The sequence below is a fragment of the Corvus hawaiiensis genome, chromosome 23 (assembly GCF_020740725.1).
Source record: "Corvus hawaiiensis isolate bCorHaw1 chromosome 23, bCorHaw1.pri.cur, whole genome shotgun sequence".
In the NCBI taxonomy this organism is placed as follows: Eukaryota; Metazoa; Chordata; class Aves; order Passeriformes; family Corvidae; genus Corvus; species Corvus hawaiiensis.
In genome coordinates, this window is record NC_063235.1 from 4,075,984 (window position 1) to 4,095,504 (window position 19,521).

Here is a 19,521-nt window from a genome sequence, read left to right on the forward strand (position 1 = left end):
CGTAACTGCATTCACTGGGATCTGACAATGATGAGGCCACATAAAACTCAAAATTATTTCATTTCAGCTCTGGTTGGGACAGTGGTGCTGAGGAGCTGAGGCCACGTAGCAGAGGCGATGGACAATCTGTGACTCCGTTGTCCTGGCTGGTTGTGGCACAGACAGTGTCCTGCTGCAGCCAATGGTAATAGAACAAGAAAAAGCTAAAGATTGAAATGGGGGGGATGCATCAATAGCAAAGGAAAAGCTCTGAGTCATAGAGCAACAAAACATCACTTGAGTGGAGCAAAATATCTGACTGGCACGTTATCAGATACACAGTAAACAGCCGCAGCCTCAGGGATGCTGCAAGTTAAACACCAGCTGCTGGCCCCAGTGATGGAATTTGGGTTAGGGAATATGTGAGAGTGAGGGAAGTGCAGCAGGAAGGTGCCAGTTTGAATGCAGGTCCCACACATTATCAGTAGGATCTTTTCTTGTGAGAGAAAATCCAGGCTCGTAGCCCACCCCAATGGGGGTGTGAGGCATGCTGCAAGCATGGCTGGGTAAAGGGCCTGAGCCCTCCCAACAGTGTTTCCAACCTCTTGGGAATTCAGCACCCAACTCTGGGGCATCCCCAAGACAAGTTCTCCCTGCCACAACCTCCTGCCCAAAGCTGGCTCGCTCGGTCTGTTCTCTCACAGAAAGAGATGGTGACTTTCTGGCTGCACCCCAAGATCTCTTGCTAACAATAAAGAGGGAGTTTTCTTAAGGGAAAGGAAGAAAGAGTGGGGGAGAGCAGAGCAAGTATTACTCAACTATTTAGTCTAAAATTTTGAAAATCAAAAGGCTCTTCTGACAGATTGATATCGACTGTAATAGAAAACACACTTGTCTCGGGAAAACTCTTCTACATGAGCCTCTAGTCTGATAGCTTAAACAATTATCTACAATTTGGAATTGATTTTTTATGCCCACATCAATATGTACTTTTTCAATGCCCAAGGCACAGATAATTCTATTAAGAGAAAAACCAGAACGTGTAGGCTTAAGCCAAACAGCCTCCAACTCCAGACTCTGTCTTACAAAACATGTCCCAAGGCCTGACTCATCATGGCTCCCTTGTACAGCAGGGACTCTACACCTCACAGCGCAACGCTGAAAATCATTAAAAGAACAAAATCCCAGCAGCTCTGTTATTGTTCTGGGTTTAAAGGAGCATTAGCAGCACCAGAAGGACATTGCACTGGCTGGGAAAACTCTGCTGCTAATAAGTGTTTAGGAAGGATGGGCCAGAGCTGTGTTTTGGGGAAGTATTCCCCAAGGTGCTGAGCTTGGCCCTAGCCCAAGCTCTGGTATCAATTAACACTGTTTCAGTTCAGCTTTGTTCATTTCCCCTAGGTGAGGAGCTTTCAAATTGCTATTAAAATCTGGCAGTAACATGAATGTGGACTTAGACTTTGGACACAAAACTTGCACAGATTTGATTTGTTAGTGCACTGTCCATGCAATTCTTTACAAGCACATAAAACACCAGTGTTGTTATTGCTAATTTTTAAAATTCTTTGCCAGTAACCCAGAAAGAGCAGCCCGGTGCGCCTCTAAACACCCACCAGCACTGCTTTGTGCTTGAGTCTCTGCTGCGGCAGTGCCCTCTAGCAGCCCCAGTGCCCCTCCGGCTGCCCCAGTGCCCCAGCAGCCGCCCCAGTGTCCCACGAGCAGCCGCAGTGGCCCCATCAGCCCAGTGCCCTCCAGGAGCCCCAGTGCCCCTCCCGCTGCCCCAGTGGCCCACCAGCAGCCCCCACACAGCAGCGAGTGGCAGGGAGCGTTACTGTCGCTCTCCCGAGCTATTCCCATTATGCGTCTGTGAACAAACAGCAACTCCCAAACAATGGGGGCTCCCGTGCCAGCGCCCCCGCCAGGGCCTTCAAACACCCCGCGGCCCCGGGCCGGACCCGGCCAGACCGCAGCGCTCCGGGGCGGGCACCGGGGGTGTGACACGGAGCACAGGGGCACATGGGGGACACGGGGGCATGTGGGGAACGCGGGGGGACATGGGGGGACCCCGGGACTCCCGGGGCCGGGCGGGGGCCGAGCCCACGTGTTGCCGGGGCAACCGGGCCCGCACGTGGTTGCCCGGAGACGCCGCCCGCGTCTGCGGCGCCGCGCGGCGGCTCCCGGAAGTGCGTCAAACGCTGCCGCGCGCCGGAAGTGCCGCGCGCGTGTCTCCGGCCCGTCCCGAGCGCTCCGGGCCCGGCCCGCCACCGGCACCGCCACGATGGTGAAGCCGCGGTACAAGGGCCGCTGCTCCATCAACCCCTCCCGCGCCAGCACCAACCCCGGTACGGTCGGAGCCGCTGGCCGGGCCGGGCAGGACCGGACCGGACCGGACCTGGGCTGATATTCTCTTGTCTCCGCAGATCGCGTCGGGGGCGAGGGAGGGAACAACATGCGAGACCGAGCGACCATCCGGCGCCTCAACATGTATCGGCAGAAGGAGCGCAGGTGAGCGCGGTGGGTCGTGGCCTGGCCGCGTTCCCGGTACCGGCCGGGCAGGGCCGCGCCAGGGACAGGCGACAGAACGCCTCTTTACTGGCACGGTGTCACTGCATCGTGTGCTCTGTAAGCCCGTGAGCTGGGGAGCTTGATCCCGAGCTCTCAGCAGCCCAGCGATGTACCAGGAATACAGCTGGGAAACACTCGATGCATCTGCCTGGAATGTCATGAGACCCAAAACACCCAGAATTCCCGAATTTCCCACAGCAGCGTAGCTCAAAAGCTCCTCCCCCCAAAATGCCTGAAGAACCTCAGCTCCCCTCAGCGTCTTCACAGAGGGTCCCCCTGTGCCCCAAGGAGGGACCTGCTGCAGCACCCCCTGTGCTGCACTCAGGGATCGCTGGCAGGGGAGCAACGCCCACCGTGTCTGTGCCATGGCAGTTCTGAGAGTCTTGTTTCACGTCAGCACTTTTGGTTTCTTTTGCCAAATTTCCCACTGTTTGGAGAGCAAACTGGGAGGAGGGATTTTGAAATATTGCTGAATTTAAACTAGGTCTCATCTGGTGAATCCTGTATTGATGAGTCCTGCAGAGCTGGTGGGCAGAACTGGTTAAAAGGCTCCATGAGAGAACACAGTGGGATTTACTAGAAAATGGTACTTGATGCCTTTTGCAGCCCCATGAGCCCTTCCTGGGCTGACACAACCAGCTGCAGGGAGGGTCTGGCCAGGCTGGAGTGAGAGCAAGGGCTCTGACTGCCATCGCTGCCGCTCAGGGTTGGATTAGCTCACCTGCACAGAACGCGCAGCAGAGCCGGCTGTAGGTGAAGGGTCTCTCTGCATTTCGTGGCTCTGCTTCTGGCCTGGTACACACAAGGGCTGGAGGGGTCAGTGCTGCTCCTGTGCACTGACATGTCTGCAATTGTCCCTTAGGAACAAACATGGCAAAGTGATCAAACCTCTGCAGTATCAGTCAACAGTGGCACCGGGCACAGTTGCAAGAGTGGAACCAAATATCAAATGGTTTGGTGAGTTTTGTCCAACTTCCAGACTCAGAAAGCTTAAAAGCTGTTGAACTTAGTGTGTTGAAAGGTGTTAGTTTTGGAGTGGTGGTCTGAGAGCTGTGTGGGACAGGTGCTGAAAGGGAAGGTGAGGGACCCCTGCTGTTGTCCGCCCTCACCTGTACCTGTGCTTTGGGGGTTTGCTTTCCACACACTCCCCTAAGAGTGGTTATTTTGGCTGCTATGGGCATTTCCTGGGGTTTGCCTATGCGTATGGCTGTTAAGTGTCCTAGAGATACTTTTAAAATTTCATTTAAATGGTGGAAAAGAAAGGGATTGGCTGCCTATTTGTGCTATTTGGGGTTGGTCTCAAGTAAAACCCTCAGGGTTTGTCACTGGTATGTTTGATCCTAGATGGAAAGTTCATGTTTTATTAATGTCCCCAGGGTCTTTGGAGCAGTTAAGATCAGGAATGACCAGGTGTAATCTTTGTTTTTTACATGCAGGAAATACTCGTGTGATCAAGCAATCATCCCTACAGAAGTTCCAGGAGGAGATGGAGACTGTGATGAAAGATCCTTACAGGGTGATCATGAAGCAAAAGAAGCTGCCCATGTCCCTGTTCTATGACCGGATCAAACCACACGTGGGTATCACTCGCTGTGCAGGTGTGTGCACAGGGCTGCCAGGACAGTGATTTACCTGTGAACAGCTGTGCTGTCTCTGCTCAGTCTGGGGAAATACTGGGTTCTGGAAGCCTTAGGAGGGGCAGTGGATTCCTTGGGAAGGATGGTTTTGGTTCCCTGTCACTTTGGGCATCGAGTGTGATGGTGAAGAGAGATACATTATTTAATAAAAATTCTCATTTTCCAATAGGAGATTACCCCAAAAATTATTTCCTGTGAGGGTGGGCAGGCCCTGGCACAGGGTGCCCAGAGAAGCTGTGGCTGCCCCTGGATCCCTGGAAGTGTCCAAGGCCAGGTTGGGTGGGGCTTGAAGCACCCTGGGCTAGTGGAAGGTGTCGCTGCCTGTGGCAGGGGAGGAACGAGATGGGCTTTAAGGGCCCTTCCAGCCCAAAGCCTTCTGTGATAGGTTATGATATTATCATACTATGATCTAATTTCTGCTAGGTTCGTGTGCCAGCTGATGTTCTAATGCTTCTAACAGCTCCTGGGCCTTTTTTGAGGCTGCTTTGCACTGCAGACCCTCATGCGATGAATTTGAACTCAAACACGTGTGTTTTATCCTGTATCAGAAATTCTTGTTCATTCAGCCTTTGTTTCTAGTACATCAAGTTTTAGTTGCTGCCATATTTTTTCACGGTGTCTAAACCATTACTTTGGACTCTTGGTAGCTATTTTGTCATATGGAAACTTTCTAAGTTCATGTCATAAGAACGTTATTTAAATTAGGGGAAAGGTTGTGTTAAAATGTGCATTGCAAAAACAAATTGCTGCTTTCAGCGATAGATTGTTTGCTGTTCCAAGAAAAACCAGCTTTCATTGCAAGCTTTTAAAACTGCAATTTTGATTGTAATTATCCCTGACAAAAATCTGAGAATTTGGCGAGATTTGTGCTCTTGTTAGAAAAATAAGAAATGATCAAAGATAGCAGCTGAATTTTCATCACAGTTGTTGTAATTGCATTTGACACCATTTATGGTGGAAGAACTGAAGCATGGTTTGTTGGCAAGTGCAGAATGTTTTGTTGCTTATTAAATATCCACTCTTGTGTTTCTCAAAGCTTGAGCTGGAAAACTCAAACTTTGTTAGGGAAGTGCCTGTCACTTGTTACAGGCTGCCAGGGCTGTGCTGAAGTCGGGGCTCCTTCACTGTGTGTCATGAGAGATGGAAAAAATGGTACTTGGGGTTTATTTTTTTACCAACCTATGTTTCCCTCAGACCTCCAGAGTTCACATTCTTGACACAGAAACATTTGAAACAACGTTTGGCCCCAAATCACAAAGGAAAAGACCAACTCTGTCTGCAAGTGACGTGCAATCTCTGGTGGAGAATGCTGAGGCCTCGTCAGAGTCTTATGACCAGGGCAAAGACCGAGACCTGGTGACAGAGGACACCGGTGTAAGGTGACTGGAAAGGAAGAATGTTTCATTGTTTACATGTATGAAAAGCCAGCCTTGTTTTTAAAGAAGTATCTGGTACCTCCATGAATGCTGTTACTGTGTGAGGAGTAAGGAAAGCTGAATATGGGATTTTGGCTAAATACCAACTATTACTTGGGCTTTGTCCCATCTTTTGTCTGTAAATGGCTTTAGAGAAGAGAAGAAGACCCTGACCCTGTATCTGTGGTTGCTGATGTTTCTGGTGATGTCTTCTAGGGATGAAGCACAAGAGGAAATCTTTAAGAAAGGACAGTCCAAAAGAATCTGGGGTGAGCTCTACAAGGTAAATGGCACTTGGAATTTGCAGCAGTCACATCTGTCAGCCTTTACACAGTTAGGGGCTTCAGCACAGCATTGAAATCCTGTACAGCAACAATGAGAAAGAGTAGATTTTCATTTCCAAATCTCTGCCTGGCTGAGCTTGGTTCTTGAGCTCTTGTCCTACAGGAACAAACATTCTCAAAATCCATGGTCTAGAAGAGGACTGGCAGAGTGAAGATGTAAGTTTCTCTTGGATTCCTGGGTCTTCACCACAAGTAAAAGAGTCATGTTCCCTTAAGTTTCTTTAGGCTAAAAACAGCTGGCATGTTGATAGGGTCATCTTGGGAGAGCTCTGACCCTCAATTCCCCATGAGCTGCCATGGCTGCCAGAGAGCTGGAGACTGAGTGAATTGGGGTGGTATGAGCAGTTTGTGTGCTCTCAGTGACTCTTAGGTGTGAAATTGCCTGACTTTTTGCTCTGAATTTCTGAATGTAGCTTAAAACCTTTTCATTTGGATCTAAAAGCACTCGGAATGATTGAGCAAAACAGATTTCACTAAGAGGCTGCCAAAACTGCAGGAAAAAGCTGTGAAACAAATTCACTTGGCTTGAAGCAAGTTGTAAAATGACAGCTCCCTGCTGTAGTTACTTAGTGGACTAACAGCAGGTTCCTGCTTGGTTGTGTGTTTCATATTGATCCAGAAAACATCCTTTATACCCTGATCCATTATGAAATGGTAGAAGGGAGCTGTTGCTGAATGGATGACAAACACTGGGGGTTTGTGTGCTGCAGCCATTTAGTTTTCCCATTTGAGTGTAGTGTTTTCTTTCCCTGGTGCATAAGAACAGGTAAAAGTCATTCAGCTGTCCAGGCTGAATTTGGAGGGGATTTAGGAGAACAGAGAGTGGAGCATCAGTGGATGTTAGTCTGAACTTCACTAGTCTGTGGGGAAGTAGCAGTTTGTGAAGGATACAAGGTTTTAAAATTAATGATGTAGTTTCAAATATGACTAGTTTTCATTTGGGAGGTACAGATATTTTGCTTTCTGCAAAATCCTTTACTTCAGTGTGAATTTTTTATTTTTCAGGTGATTGATTCATCAGATGTTGTTGTTCAAGTTCTTGATGCTCGGGATCCCATAGGCACTCGCTCCCCTCATGTGGAATCCTACCTTAAAAAGGAGAAGCACTGGAAACATCTCATTTTTGTCCTGAACAAATGTGATCTCGTTCCTACTTGGGCCACTGTAAGCACAGTCCTGCCTATTATTCCATGGACCTTCTTTGTTCCTGTTGTAGCTATGCTGTAGCTCCATGCCAGTCCCCATGCTGGTCTGAAAGGGCGTACTGCAACTGGGGCACTGGGAGTTCTCTGCTTGCCTGCAGTAAAAGTAACAATTACCATGTAAATCTGTCCAAGTTTGGCCAAGTTGAGCAACACACACCAGCCACAAATTCCCTACTTCCTCTGTCTGGAGTTCAGTTCAGCTGTTGTCTCCAGAGTATGCTGAATGTTAGTCTGCCTAGGATCCATATCCACCCCAGCTGGTTTGATTTATGTCATTAAAATAATGAGTTTTAGCTAGCAGTGAAGGCGTTTTTGGGAAATTGTTTGTCTTTTATACAAACAATACTCAGTGCTTTTGGCTGTTGGGTTGGGGAAGTGCTTCAAAGGTTCTTCCCTAGCAATGTTCATGGCCAGTTGCAGTTGTGAGCCCAGTGCAGATGCTGTGTCCTCTCTGAGCACATAGTGTCACTCTCCAGCCCAGGGTCTCTAACCCAGTCCTCTTTGCCTCTCCAGAAGCGCTGGGTTGCTGTCCTTTCCCAGGAGTATCCAACACTCGCTTTCCATGCCAGCCTCACAAACCCATTTGGCAAAGGTGCTTTCATACAGCTCCTAAGGCAGTTTGGAAAGGTACAAAGTCCAGAACAATTTTGGGGATCTGTGGTTGGTTGGGGGGATTACTGTGTGGTCTTTTGCTTTGTTAGCATTTGGGGTTCAGGACTGCCGTGGTAATTCAGGAGGTAATTCCCTCACTCCGAGGTGTAAAAGGATGTGTTATTTCTCACCAGTTACACTCTGACAAGAAGCAGATCAGTGTAGGATTCATTGGTTATCCCAATGTTGGCAAGAGCTCAGTGATCAATACCCTGCGGTCCAAGAAGGTCTGCAGCGTCGCCCCCATTGCAGGGGAAACAAAGGTAGGAACATCCCTGTGTTAAAGATACAAATGTGGTCGAAGGCAGAATTCATGTGAAATCAGCCTAATGACCTTGTCAAGTTCTGCACTGACCTGCACAGGTTGTGTGACACTGAGGAGAGGCTAATGGACAGTCCCTGCTCTGAGGCACTGCTCTGGCAGCGTTCCCAAATTCCCACTCTGCTCTACTGCAGTGCTGTGATGGGAACGCTCAGCTGCCCTCGTTCCCTGTCTGTGCTCTCCTGATCCAAACACTGGGTCAGGCTCTGTTTCTCTGACTCTGGTCTTCAAAAATTAAACAAGGACTGTGTGGAAGGCACTGATAGGGAACTGCTGATGTCTTTCAGGTCTGGCAGTACATCACCTTGATGCGGCGGATTTTTCTCATTGACTGCCCCGGGGTGGTTTATCCATCAGGAGACTCGGAGACAGACATTGTGCTGAAGGGAGTGGTATGTGTCTGCACTGGATGCTGGAAAGCTTTCCTGTTGTCACTGTGATGGTCTCAGAGGGATGAGTGCACACTTCCAAGGGTTGATCCTCTACCATGTCTTTTCAGGTTCAAGTTGAAAAGATTAAGAGCCCTGAAGACCATATTGGTGCTGTGCTGGAAAGAGCCAAAGCAGAATACATCAAGAAGACATACAAAATTGATTCCTGGACAGATACAGAAGACTTCCTTGAAAAACTTGCTGCTAGGACTGGAAAACTGCTAAAGGTGCAACATCTTCCTGCATTTGCGGGCTGGAAGAGCATGTGGCCTGTTCTGAACATGGGACATGGGAATGTTTCTATTGCTTACAGGGCATGGGAGGGCTGTGTGCCCTGCAAACACAGACATAAATTGTTCCTGTGTTTTTTCAGGGCGGTGAGCCTGACTTGCAGACTGTGAGCAAGATGGTTCTCAATGACTGGCAGAGGGGCAGAATCCCTTTTTTTGTGAAGCCACCAAATGCAGAACCAGGTCAACCAGGTCCCCAGGTGAGAATGTGATGCTTGTGCCTCCTCTTCCCACATATTTGATTTTCCTAATGGTATTCACTGCTGCTTTTCCCAGAGTGCCATGAGACTTGGGCAGTGCATGTCCTGGGCTCTGCCCAAGCCTGGTCCTTCAGTGACACTTGAATTTGGTGAAGACCAGGTGCTCTTTACAGAGATGTCTGAGCCATTACTGACTACCAGAAATGTCAGTAATCACGTTGTCATCTTAGGCTTTTTCCAAAGAGACAAAATGGAAATGGTTCCTGAAGATGGTAGGACAGACTTTGGGGGATAATATATCCATGATGCTCTTCCTTGCAGCCTCCTGTGTTGGAAGCATCTGTGACATCCAGCCAAGATAGTACTGAGGAGAAAGTCTCTGAGTCAGTGGCATCAGGTGTGGGACCAGAAGAGGGTAACAACACAAACACCGAAATCAGGCAGCTCATGTCCCACGTTCGGCAGAACTTCGGCAGGATTAATGTGGCACCTCAGTTCTCAGAAGAAGACCTGGTTCCTGTGGATGTGCCAGGTTTTGATGACACAGACGATGATTCCTCTGGAGAGGAGAAGCAGGAGGAGGAGGAGGAGGAAGAGGAGAATGAGCAACATCAGGATCCGGGAGAGGAGCAATTGCAGGTGGCTGCACCAGGTGCCCAGGAGAGCTCTAAAGCAGTTCTTAGGGCTTTGGAGGACAAGATTGCAAAATACAAAAAATTTCTGGATAAAGCCAAGGCCAAGAGATTCTCAGCAATAAGGTACCTGAATCTGTCCAATACACTGCAGGGGAAAAAAGGATTGATGAGGCTCTGCTGTAGTTTGACTCCATTCTTGACTTGCCAAAGTTCCCCTGTGCTGCCACACACAAGTTGCCACAGCTTATCTGGCTTAGCTATAAGGGCTGGAAATTTGGCCAAGTAGCAGTTTGTTTTTGAAAGATTATTCCAAGAAGTGCTATTTACCAGCAAATTAAAAATGTTCTCACTTTTGGAAAGCTGCCTCTTAAACTATGGATTAAAATTACCATTTTCTTTGTACTCTGGGCAGCAATACTGTCCTTGGATCTCTCCTTGATGTTGGGTAATACCAAGGCTGGATATGCCTGGGTCTTCGTGCATGTGCAGAGAATCCTGGCCCATACAGCTGGCCCAGTTTTAGCAAAGCTCACTCACCAGCCTTGTGAGGACTGAGATTTCAAGGTTTGAGTGCTTCGTTTTCTCTCTCACATAGCGCACGGGCACAGCAACTCCAGTGACAAGGGTACTGCAATATTTTCGTGCAAAGACTGTGGCTTTGATGCTGACGGGGATCTGCTGGAGTCCAATGGCTTCTCAGAGGTGGTCACAGTTTGTGTAACAACAATCTTTTATTACTGGTTTTATCTTCTGTAGAATCCCTAAGGGACTGAGTGACAAAGTGTTTGCAAAATCCATGCAGAAGGCTGAAGAACCCAAAGAAATTGAAGACAGAGGTAAAACAAGATTAGTAGATGTTCTTAATCTACATTTGGAAATCCTATGAGCCAGAGCAAAAAGGGCGTTAAGGGGAGAAGCATCCATTGGATCCCGTGTGCAAGTTCTTTTCCCCTAAAACTACTGAAATCTCCCTTCAGCTGACCCGAGGGCTGCTGCTGAGCTGCTGTAGCCTTCCTATAGAACACTTGTGTGATGGGAGACATCCCTCTTGGTGAGGGAAGATACAGTGAGGGCAAGTGTTGAGTTCCAGCAGCCTGGGCTCTGGGCAGGCTGCAGCCAAAGCAGCTCCCCTTCGCTGGGGTGTTACACAGGAAGGAGTGGACGGGGTTTGGGATGTTATAAAAGCAGAGATACTTCAGGCTATAGGTTTTGCTATAGCTTCAGTTGCTGTAGTCAGTTTGAGTAAAGGCACAATTGGGTGGGAGACAGGACTGGAATTTTCCTGGACTTGAATGGGGCTGGAACAATCTGCTTCTTGAGAGCAGTTTTCACTGTAATAGCTGATGATTCTCTTGTGAGGAACATTCATGTTGTTTGGGTAGAAACTCTTAAATGCAGCCAAGGGAATATGTTGCTTGAGGAGATGGTGACCTCAGTTCTTCAAACAAATGAGTGTTCTGGAAGATACCAAGTGTGTGATCTCTGCTGTTTGCAGGCAGCACAGAGAAGAAAAGAAAGAGGAAAGCAGAAGAGGAAGGTGATGATGATGATGATGATGACCAGTTGGATAAACAGCCTTGTAAGAAACTCACATCCAAAGAAGTAAGTGTGATTTCCTATAGTACAACTGAGCAGGGAAATAAGCTGGCTTTTTTATCCTTGGATTGCCTGTTATCACTGAAGAGCTTTGAGACTTTGGGCATGAACAGAAGGGGAATGAAAACTGATTCTCTTATGAATATTCTGTCACAACTTCTGTTACACCCCTCTTACCTGACTCTGCACACCAGACTGCATCTTGTATCTTGCTGACTTCCTCTGAAAAGACTGAAGTGGAGCTTACTGTCAGAAGAGCTGGTGGGGGTGGGTTCCGTATAGAGTCATATTAGTAACATTTTGTTTGAAATTATTTATTTTACTTAAGGCATGTGGAATGCGAAGTGAACACCATTGGAGAGTTGCAGACACTGAGACTCTGGATGCTGGGGATTTGCTAATGTGTTTTGTGTTTGCAGAGGAGACGAGCCGAGAGGCAGCAGCGCTCCAAGAAAGTCGGAGTCCGGTATTATGAAACTCACAACGTGAAAAATAAGAATAAGAACAAGAAAAAAACTGGCTTGGAGGAACAAAGATCAAAGCACAAAAAATACAAACATAAGCAATAGCTGCTTATTCTATTAAATTTTACATAAAACAGCTCTAGTATGCGGTGGCTTTTTTTACTATAAAACTTGTGGTTCCTGTTCAAAGCCCAGTGTGACCGGTCTGTCCTGGCCCCAGGAGCAGCATCTCTCTTTGTTTCTGCATCATCTGAAAGTTCTTTTTGCAGTTGGAGCTGATGGTATTTCCACATCACCGTCCCAGGCCAGCAAACACTGCAGTAGCCAAGCAGCTATTCCAGTGTTGCTCAGTGGTGGGGTTTGGGTGGGTTTTTTTCTGGAAACTGGCTTTATGGGGTTTTTCACATGACTACAGGGAATTCTCTTTCCCATGTTCACTTGCTATGTAACCAGCTGCTTACACAGGTACCTCAAGCAGGGATTTCATTTGCTTCCATTGAGAAGTGAATCTATGACTGCCATCATGCCCCTTCATTTCACTAGAAACGATCACACCCAGAGCTTTGGTGTTGCCTGTGCTCAGTTACTGCTGATGGTTCCAACAAGGGATTTTGATGTACAGTTGACACCAGCTTGCAGGTACTCAAGGAAATACCCCCAAGACACCTGTCCAAGAGTGAGCCGCCATTTCTTTCTTGGTGCATGTGACTTATATTTCTTGTAGACACTTTTATATATCTTCTACAACATTTTCAAATTAATAATGTCAGAAGTTTGCATTTAAAAATATTAGTTATTGCTTTGAAGGTCATTAGCACGTTACCAACAGGCAAGTCCCAGACAAGTTCACTGTTCAAAGAGCTGACTGCTGAGATGGCACTGAAAGAGGGAACAGTAATTAATGAAGTTCTTGAATTTCAACTCTTCAAGAGAGAAAGAACACAGTTACACTGCCTGCTGTTACTGGTAAGTGAAAACTCAAGATCGTTTTAGGAAGACAAATCTTTGTCACTAATTGCAAGCTTCTTGCTCTGACAGCTCTTCTGAGCCTGCCTTGAGGACAACAGAACAATTAATTCTTTGCTGCAACAATGCTTTCAAGTTGGGTCTGAAAAACAAACGAGACAGTGAGACAAATTAGATTCCCTAACATAAAAAATAAACCTGCAGTGCTATGAAGGGCTACATTTTCTGTTGCATGTTCACTGTGAGGAGCTGAGGGACGCTGCACTGCTGCCAGGAGAGCCAGGCCAGATTTGTTCCCCAGCCGTTCCATTCCTACATGTTTTATAAATTAGTTTGTCGTTCCTGGCATGCACACTTGTTGCATTCTGGGGGGAACAGAGCTGGCCTTGGCTCCGTACAATGAGAGACTCGGTTTAGAATGTGAAGCATCGAGGGGGAAATTAAATAAAAGCTGTTGAAACAGTGGTCTGAATTCTCCGATTTCAGGCTGGACTATGTGAGCTAAATTAAGTATTTGGCTCTCTAGCATTTGGAACACAAACTGACTCTGGGACAAGAGTAGCGGGGAACAGCAAGTTTTGTGATTACTGAGACAACTTGATGCCAGTTAGTGGATTGATGGGAGCAGCCACCACAGTAACCCACAGCAGTGGCACACACAGCTGGTGAAGTACAGGTTCTTCAAGGAAGAAATGGATTCAGGGGCAACACATACATCTGATCCAAGATTTTGTGTCCTAAAACATTCCAAGACAGCCTGAAAATGTGGGTTAGAAAGTAGGATCTGCAGGAAAAGCAGCTTGCTCTAAGGGAAATATTTTTAGCTGTAGCCAGAAACATTTGATGTTGTTCAGGGTGACATTCTTTCCTTACTCAAAAGATGTGGGATTTTCTTCCTTTTAAAAATGAAGTACAGAGCAGAAGCTCTGTTCTCCCCAAAGCCACATGCACAAATAATTATCCAGTCCCTGCACAGTTGTTCTTGGGTAATATTTAATGTTAAATGGTGTGTTGTGTTACTAGGGCTTTAATGGTTTTAATGAGAATTTTACCACTAGTATTTGGAATTCTGGATTTTTACTGACCTTCAGCTGCTGGTTTGTCCGTTTGAGGAACAGAACCTCTTCGCTGTGTTTCTTCTCTTCTATTTCTCGCCGTTCATTTTCTTGCCTTTCAATAGCCTCACATTTTGCTTTCTCTTCGCTCACTTGTTTTTCCAGCTCCCTGTTTTCCTCTTCCAGCTCTGCAATCTTTGAAAACAGTACGGATGTCTCAAGTTTTGTTGGCAAATAGTCAATTTGCAGTTAAGACAGGACAAAGGTGTGTGTAGTACAGTCTTTAAAGCTGTAGAACAAGCTTCAGAAGTGCAGCTAAGCCCAAGGACAGTGAGCTGAATATTTTGATGGTCTTTGCCGCCATCCCGTGGAAATGGAAACAATGGATTTAAGGATATAAAATTTGCTATCATGTTTTGTAGCACATGCAGAACGCTCACCCCATCTACCATGGGGTGAACAGCCCCACTCACCCTTTTCTCCATGTGGGCCTTGCCCTGCTCGGCCTGCAGTGCCTTGCGCACGCCGAAGGCTACGCTGCTCTCGTACAGCGCCTGGTAGGCAGACAGGGTCAGCTGCAGCTCGTCCCGGACCCGCAGCAGCAGCAGCCCCCGCTCTGCACAGCTCACCGTGGTCTGGCGGATCAGCTCGTCTGCAAATAAGAACAATAGCCTGTTCTTTGGGAGTGCTGGACACACACAGGGCCAGAGCTGCTCCTCTTACCCATTCCCTGCACCACACAACCAAGAATTTACTAGAATAGTAGTAATTGATTTGTTTTGTTACATTGCAGCTGTAGCATTAAGTGCAGCAGGTAAAAGCCAAGTGATGGTACAGCTCCTCAGGTAATGCCAGTGATGCTGATCCCCTAAAGCTGTAATAGCAAACACTTAAAAATGTGTAATGACTTGTTGCAGTTATGGGGGAGCTTGCAGAGGATCCTGCTCTCCAACCTGGGGCCATCCCTCGCCTTTCAGAGACCAGCTCTCTGTCATTAGAGTGTGTAAGGTACACACGGGTTTAAGTTACTTTAAATAAACTGTTAGTTTAAGCGCAACTAAGAGGATAACTAAGAGGATTTTAAGCTGGTGTTCATGTGTAGGCATCTCCTGACAGCCTGTCCTTTGAGTGTCAGCTGTGTGAGGAGCACGAGCACCGCGGGCACTGACCAAAGCACTGCGTGTAGAGCTCCCTGCGCACGGGGCACAGCCCGGTCTCCCGCGCCTGCCGCTGCTGCAGCTGCCGGTCCAGCTGCTCCTGCAGCAGCACGACGTCCCGGCGGGTGCTGGGCGCGGTGGACACCTCCTGCACCCAGAGCTTCTGCGCCTCCTCCCACTCCCTGCCAGAGAAGCACCCGGTCGTTACCGGAGTCACCGGGCGCTCGCCGGGCGCTGCCGGCCCCGGCCCAGCCCCGCTCACCGCGGCGGCAGGATGGCGTTCAAGAGCTCCTGCGGCTGCTGCGTGGAGGGGATGCTCGCGGGGGTTCGCGGGGGGGTCCCCTTCAGGGGGTGACCCTGCGGGAACAGGAGAGGACAGCACCGTAGGAGCGGGCGGGGGACCGCGGTCCTCTCGGCCCCCGGCCCGCTCACCCCCAGCGGAGCGCGGTATCACCCTGCGTGCCCCCCGTCCCCGCTCACCCCCGCGGAGGCCCTCTCTCCCCGCCGGGACACCAGCGCGGGCGGGCAGTACCGCAGCAGCGAGTCCGGCGGCGCCGCCATGGCGGCCGCGGCCCTGTCACCATGGCGACCGCGCCGCCGCCACCGCGCGCTGCCCCGCGCAGGCGCAGCAACGCCCGCGCGGAAGCGCTCGCGGGCGGAAGTGCTCGCGGGCCGGAAGTGGCGGCACTTCCCGTCGGGACGGGCGCCATGGAGGCGGCGGCGGGGGAGCGGCGCCGGGAGCAGCGGCGGCGGCGGGAGGCGGCCGTGAAGGCCGAGCGGCGAAGCCCCCGGCGCAGCCCGTCGCCGCCGGGCGAGGAGCGGCGGGGCCCGGCAGGGCCGCGTGCGGGCAGCCGCGGCAGCAGGTAGGGAGGCCCGGCCGCTCTGGCCCCACGCTCGGCCCGGCCCCGCCGCTCACGCCTTCCCCTTGTTCCCCAGGTCACCCCGGCGGAGGAGCCGGTCCGGGCGGAGGAGCCGCTCCCCGCGAGGCAGGAGGAGCCGCAGCCACAGCCCGCACCACGGCGCCGTGAGGGTGAAGCAGGTAAATGGTGCTGTGAGTACAGAGGGGCCCTGCGGGCGCCGCAGCGGACGCAGTTCCCGGAGACTCGGCCGTGCCGGGTACAGAAGGCGTCTCTTTACTTGTCCGTTCAGACTGGGCCCTGCATCGTGTCCCATGAGCAGAGGGAGGATCTGGGCAAGTCAGGAACTCCCGCCTCCCAGCTCAGGCTGTGCCACCAGTGACTGGAGCTCCTGTTTGAGCCCAGCCTGTGCCACAGCACAGGCGTCCCTGGGAGCTGTGTCCTTTGCCTGGAGCAGGTGACACTGCCTGTTTCTTGTGCTTTATTTGGTGTAAATTGTGGGAACCCAAGTAGTTTGGCACGGAAATCTGTTCCATGTTGTGTCAGATCTGCCCACACCTGTCCCAGTATGTGTTTTCCATGTGTAGGATTGGGATTTTCTGAAAGGCCGAGGTAGATCTGCTGCTCTTTCATTCTGATTGTCCTTTCCAGGAGCGAGATGATCACTGTCGCAGGGGGAATGAGGAGCGGAAGCAGAGACACCCATCAGAGCAGGAGCACCGGCGGGACAGGAGTGGTGACCGGGACAGGCACAGGGACCACTCAGACAGAAAGAAGAACCCCAGTGACAGGCTGGGAACTCGCGGCCATGAGCGGGACATGCAGAACCTGCGGGAGCAGCAGGCAGAGAGGGAGTTCTACAATGAGAGGAGGCGAGAGCACCGACAGGGCACTGAGGGCAGCGGCGACCAGAACCCAGAGCTCCGGCAGTCTGAGAGCAAACCCAAAGAAAAAGCTGCTGTGAACAAGGAGAAGCCAAGCTTCGAGCTGTCTGGGGCCCTGCTGGAGGACACCAACACGTTCCGGGGGGTGGTGATCAAGTACAGCGAGCCCCCCGAGGCGCGCATCCCAAAGACGCGCTGGCGCCTGTACCCCTTCAAGAACGACGAGTTCCTGCCGGTGATGTACATCCACAGGCAGAGCGCGTACCTGCTGGGCCGGCACCGCCGCATTGCCGACATCCCCATCGACCACCCCTCCTGCTCCAAGCAGCACGCCGTCTTCCAGTACCGGTGAGTGGCTTGGGAACTTCGGAAGGAAAACAGCACACAAACCAAATGCGAGTTCACTGTCAGTAAAATAGAAATGGAATTTATGTGTGACTGCTGTGGATTATCCCAGCAGTGACCAAAAATATCTGAAATTCCTCTAATTTAGCCACAAGCAGAGAAATCATATAGCGGGGTTAGACAGAGAATGGGGTGTGAATCCAGGTTGGAATAACTTACCAGGTGTGATTGACAGTAAAAGCATTTCAAGAAGAGGTTTGTTGGTTTGTTCTCTCCCAGTGAGGGCTGCTGTGCTCTGATGCAGAGGGGGCTCCTGTTGGTATTGGAGAATAGCCCAGCTCTCGTGGAGAACATCTGTCCCGGTGCAGGAGTTGCTATGTTACGTCATCGGAGGTTTAGGGAATGATGTAGCCTCTCTCAGAACCTGCTCTGTCTCACACAGTTTCTTGTTGCTCTCATTGGGCTGTTCCGATCTCGGGATGGATGAGTGTTCACGGCACAAACCGACCTGCTCGCGGAGCACAATTTCTGTCTCACCTGCTTTTGGAGCACGTTTCCTGTCTCTCTGGTGGTTCAGCCAGTGTTTTTGTTTTCCAGGCTGGTGGAGTACACCCGAGCTGACGGCACCGTGGGCCGCAGGGTGAGGCCCTACATCATCGACCTGGGCTCGGGGAATGGCACCTTCCTCAACAACCAGCGCATCGAGCCCCAGCGCTACTATGAACTGAAGGAGAAGGACGTACTCAAGTTTGGGTTCAGCAGCAGAGAGTATGTCCTGCTCCATGAATCCTCAGATAAATCTGAGGCCAATGCAAAGGACGATGATGAAGATGAGGAGAAGGAGGAAGAGTCTGACAGTTAACGGATGAGGAAGACGTTGGGGAGGGGCAGAGGAGAGAAACTCCTTGCAATTGAACAGGACTGGGATGTGAACACGGAGCATCGCAGCACTGATGCCTCTTGTTGCCTTAAAGTCCTTTCTCTGTTGCTGGTCTGTTCCCATAGTTTGTTTTGGGGGATTTTGCTCATTATTCATCTTTGATAGTTTTGCATATCAGGAAATACAGCTTTACTTTTATTTTATTTTTCCCCCAACAAGCCGAAGAGCACCTGGACGTGAAAGCTCTGGTGCTGGAAACCCTCCACAGATGTTGCCAGACTCTTCCAGCAAACCATGTCAAACACAGACAGCATCTGGAAAATTATTTTTATGACTTGTTTTGTTACAGCCCTTTGAAAATGCTACAGACTGAAAGGTTAGTTAAAGAGTACCTGATGCACATCTTGTTCAGTAGTTTGCCAAATTCTTCTGCCTGTTGGGAGGCCTGACAGGAGAATTTACCCAGATCACTGCTGAAATGGCAGAAACGTGGCAAAGACCCTCATGTATTTGTATGTTTTGGCTATTTAATTTGCCTCATGGTGATTGAGGGATGGGCATTTCAGTGGCATTCTGCCTGGAAATTACAAAGGAATGTGAAACAGAAGTTAAACAGTTCCTGGAATTTCAGGTGATGAGACTGTGACTGAGGGCTGAGGGCCCCCAGTTTCCTGTTCCCACACACGATGCTGAAACTGTTGTGGATGTGGAGTGTCTGGGTTGAATGCTGGAGCCATTATTTCTGACCCCACCCCAGGGTTTGTTTGTGTCACACAGAAACACCTTTGGTTGGGTGACGTGTTTTAACCAGAGTTTGCACTATTTAAGTTCTCTTTTTATAAAAACTTACCCAAGTCCCTTGTTTAACACAGTCTTCTCGCTGTAAAGAAATGAGTGTTTAGGGAGAGAAGCACCAGTCCCACTCACTGGGAGTTGCATAGTCTTTGGTGTCTCCTCCATGTTGCTTTATGTTAAATGTGTATGTCCCACACTTTACTGATTCACCTGGGTGTTTGTGGTCTCACCTGTTCGTCCCTGCTGTGTACGGACTGTACACAAACGGTGCTTGTTGTACACGTGGATGGTGTAAATATGGGGCATTGCTGTGGGATTTCAGACGGGTAGGATGGAGTTTGAGCAGGAGGAGCTCCTTTATATCTACTCCAAGGGTTTTTAAATAAACAATTTTTAAATTTAGCCCTGATTACTTTCAGTTGTACTATTTTTCTAGTGTCCTTTTTTTTTTTTTTTCCTTGGAAGAGATGAAGTTTCAGTACTTGTTTCTGTATTAAAGAAACCAAATAAGTTTAAAACGGCACGATTTGTGTACTGGAGAGGCTGTTAGCGCTGCAGGTTTGTATCATTCCCCTTGGCTGGGCCTTTCTCACCTGAGTGTGGCCAAGGTGGCTCATTCTGTGTCCCCGGATAGGGTTCACACAGGAATGCGAAGTGACATCATTGCTGTACCGGCCCCCCGAGTGTCACTGCAGAGGATCAGAGTGACATGGGTCAATAGGATCATAGAAAGGTCTGGCTTGGAGGGACCTTAAAGACCCCAGATGATGCCATGAAGATTTTTTGCCTTTTCTTTTATACCCCTGTTATACCTTTTTACAACTTCTGTATTCTTAGTGCTTTTTGCC

The 19,521-nt window shown here is 49.5% G+C and overlaps 3 protein-coding genes across 3 annotated transcripts; 2 read left to right on the forward strand and 1 right to left on the reverse strand.

Moving 5' to 3' along the window:
* The first annotated feature begins 2,178 nt into the window (after positions 1-2,178).
* GNL2 (G protein nucleolar 2) lies at positions 2,179-11,870 on the forward strand. Its single transcript, XM_048327177.1, has 16 exons — positions 2,179-2,321; positions 2,400-2,484; positions 3,407-3,501; positions 3,981-4,120; positions 5,376-5,560; positions 5,813-5,879; positions 6,946-7,104; positions 7,659-7,772; positions 7,931-8,059; positions 8,406-8,510; positions 8,618-8,776; positions 8,923-9,039; positions 9,361-9,797; positions 10,431-10,510; positions 11,170-11,276; positions 11,690-11,870. Exons 1-16 carry the CDS (start codon positions 2,258-2,260, stop codon positions 11,837-11,839), a joined length of 2,193 nt encoding a protein of 730 aa, XP_048183134.1. The 5' UTR covers positions 2,179-2,257; the 3' UTR covers positions 11,840-11,870.
* Positions 11,569-15,516, reverse strand: DNALI1 (dynein axonemal light intermediate chain 1). The gene is made up of 6 exons (XM_048327180.1): positions 15,393-15,516; positions 15,175-15,269; positions 14,925-15,094; positions 14,229-14,407; positions 13,786-13,950; positions 11,569-12,842 (listed from the first exon to the last, which is right to left on the reverse strand). Exons 1-6 carry the CDS (start codon positions 15,471-15,473, stop codon positions 12,807-12,809), a joined length of 726 nt encoding a protein of 241 aa, XP_048183137.1. The 5' UTR covers positions 15,474-15,516; the 3' UTR covers positions 11,569-12,806.
* On the forward strand, positions 15,495-19,075 carry SNIP1 (Smad nuclear interacting protein 1). The gene is made up of 4 exons (XM_048326751.1): positions 15,495-15,775; positions 15,849-15,951; positions 16,421-17,001; positions 17,596-19,075. The coding sequence occupies exons 1-4, from the start codon at positions 15,495-15,497 to the stop codon at positions 17,858-17,860; spliced, it is 1,230 nt and encodes a 409-aa protein (XP_048182708.1). The 3' UTR covers positions 17,861-19,075.
* The last annotated feature ends 446 nt before the right edge of the window (positions 19,076-19,521 follow it).

What these genes read in the sequence shown, in the direction of transcription:
- GNL2 (XM_048327177.1), top strand. Translation starts at nt 2,258, where the DNA reads ATGGTGAAGCCGCGGTACAAGGGCCGCTGCTCCATCAACCCCTCCCGC. An exon ending in CCGCGCCAGCACCAACCCCG is followed by an intron (nt 2,322 to 2,399) that starts GTACGGTCGGAG and finishes TTGTCTCCGCAG; the next exon opens with ATCGCGTCGGGGGCGAGGGA. An exon ending in ACCAAATATCAAATGGTTTG is followed by an intron (nt 3,502 to 3,980) that starts GTGAGTTTTGTC and finishes TTTTACATGCAG; the next exon opens with GAAATACTCGTGTGATCAAG.
- DNALI1 (XM_048327180.1), bottom strand. Translation starts at nt 15,473, where the DNA reads ATGGCGGCGCCGCCGGACTCGCTGCTGCGGTACTGCCCGCCCGCGCTG. An exon ending in AACGCCATCCTGCCGCCGCG is followed by an intron (nt 15,095 to 15,174) that starts GTGAGCGGGGCT and finishes CTTCTCTGGCAG; the next exon opens with GGAGTGGGAGGAGGCGCAGA. An exon ending in GCTCTACACGCAGTGCTTTG is followed by an intron (nt 14,408 to 14,924) that starts GTCAGTGCCCGC and finishes TCTTATTTGCAG; the next exon opens with ACGAGCTGATCCGCCAGACC.
- SNIP1 (XM_048326751.1), top strand. Translation starts at nt 15,495, where the DNA reads ATGGCGACCGCGCCGCCGCCACCGCGCGCTGCCCCGCGCAGGCGCAGC. An exon ending in GCGCCGTGAGGGTGAAGCAG is followed by an intron (nt 15,952 to 16,420) that starts GTAAATGGTGCT and finishes TGTCCTTTCCAG; the next exon opens with GAGCGAGATGATCACTGTCG. An exon ending in CACGCCGTCTTCCAGTACCG is followed by an intron (nt 17,002 to 17,595) that starts GTGAGTGGCTTG and finishes TTTGTTTTCCAG; the next exon opens with GCTGGTGGAGTACACCCGAG.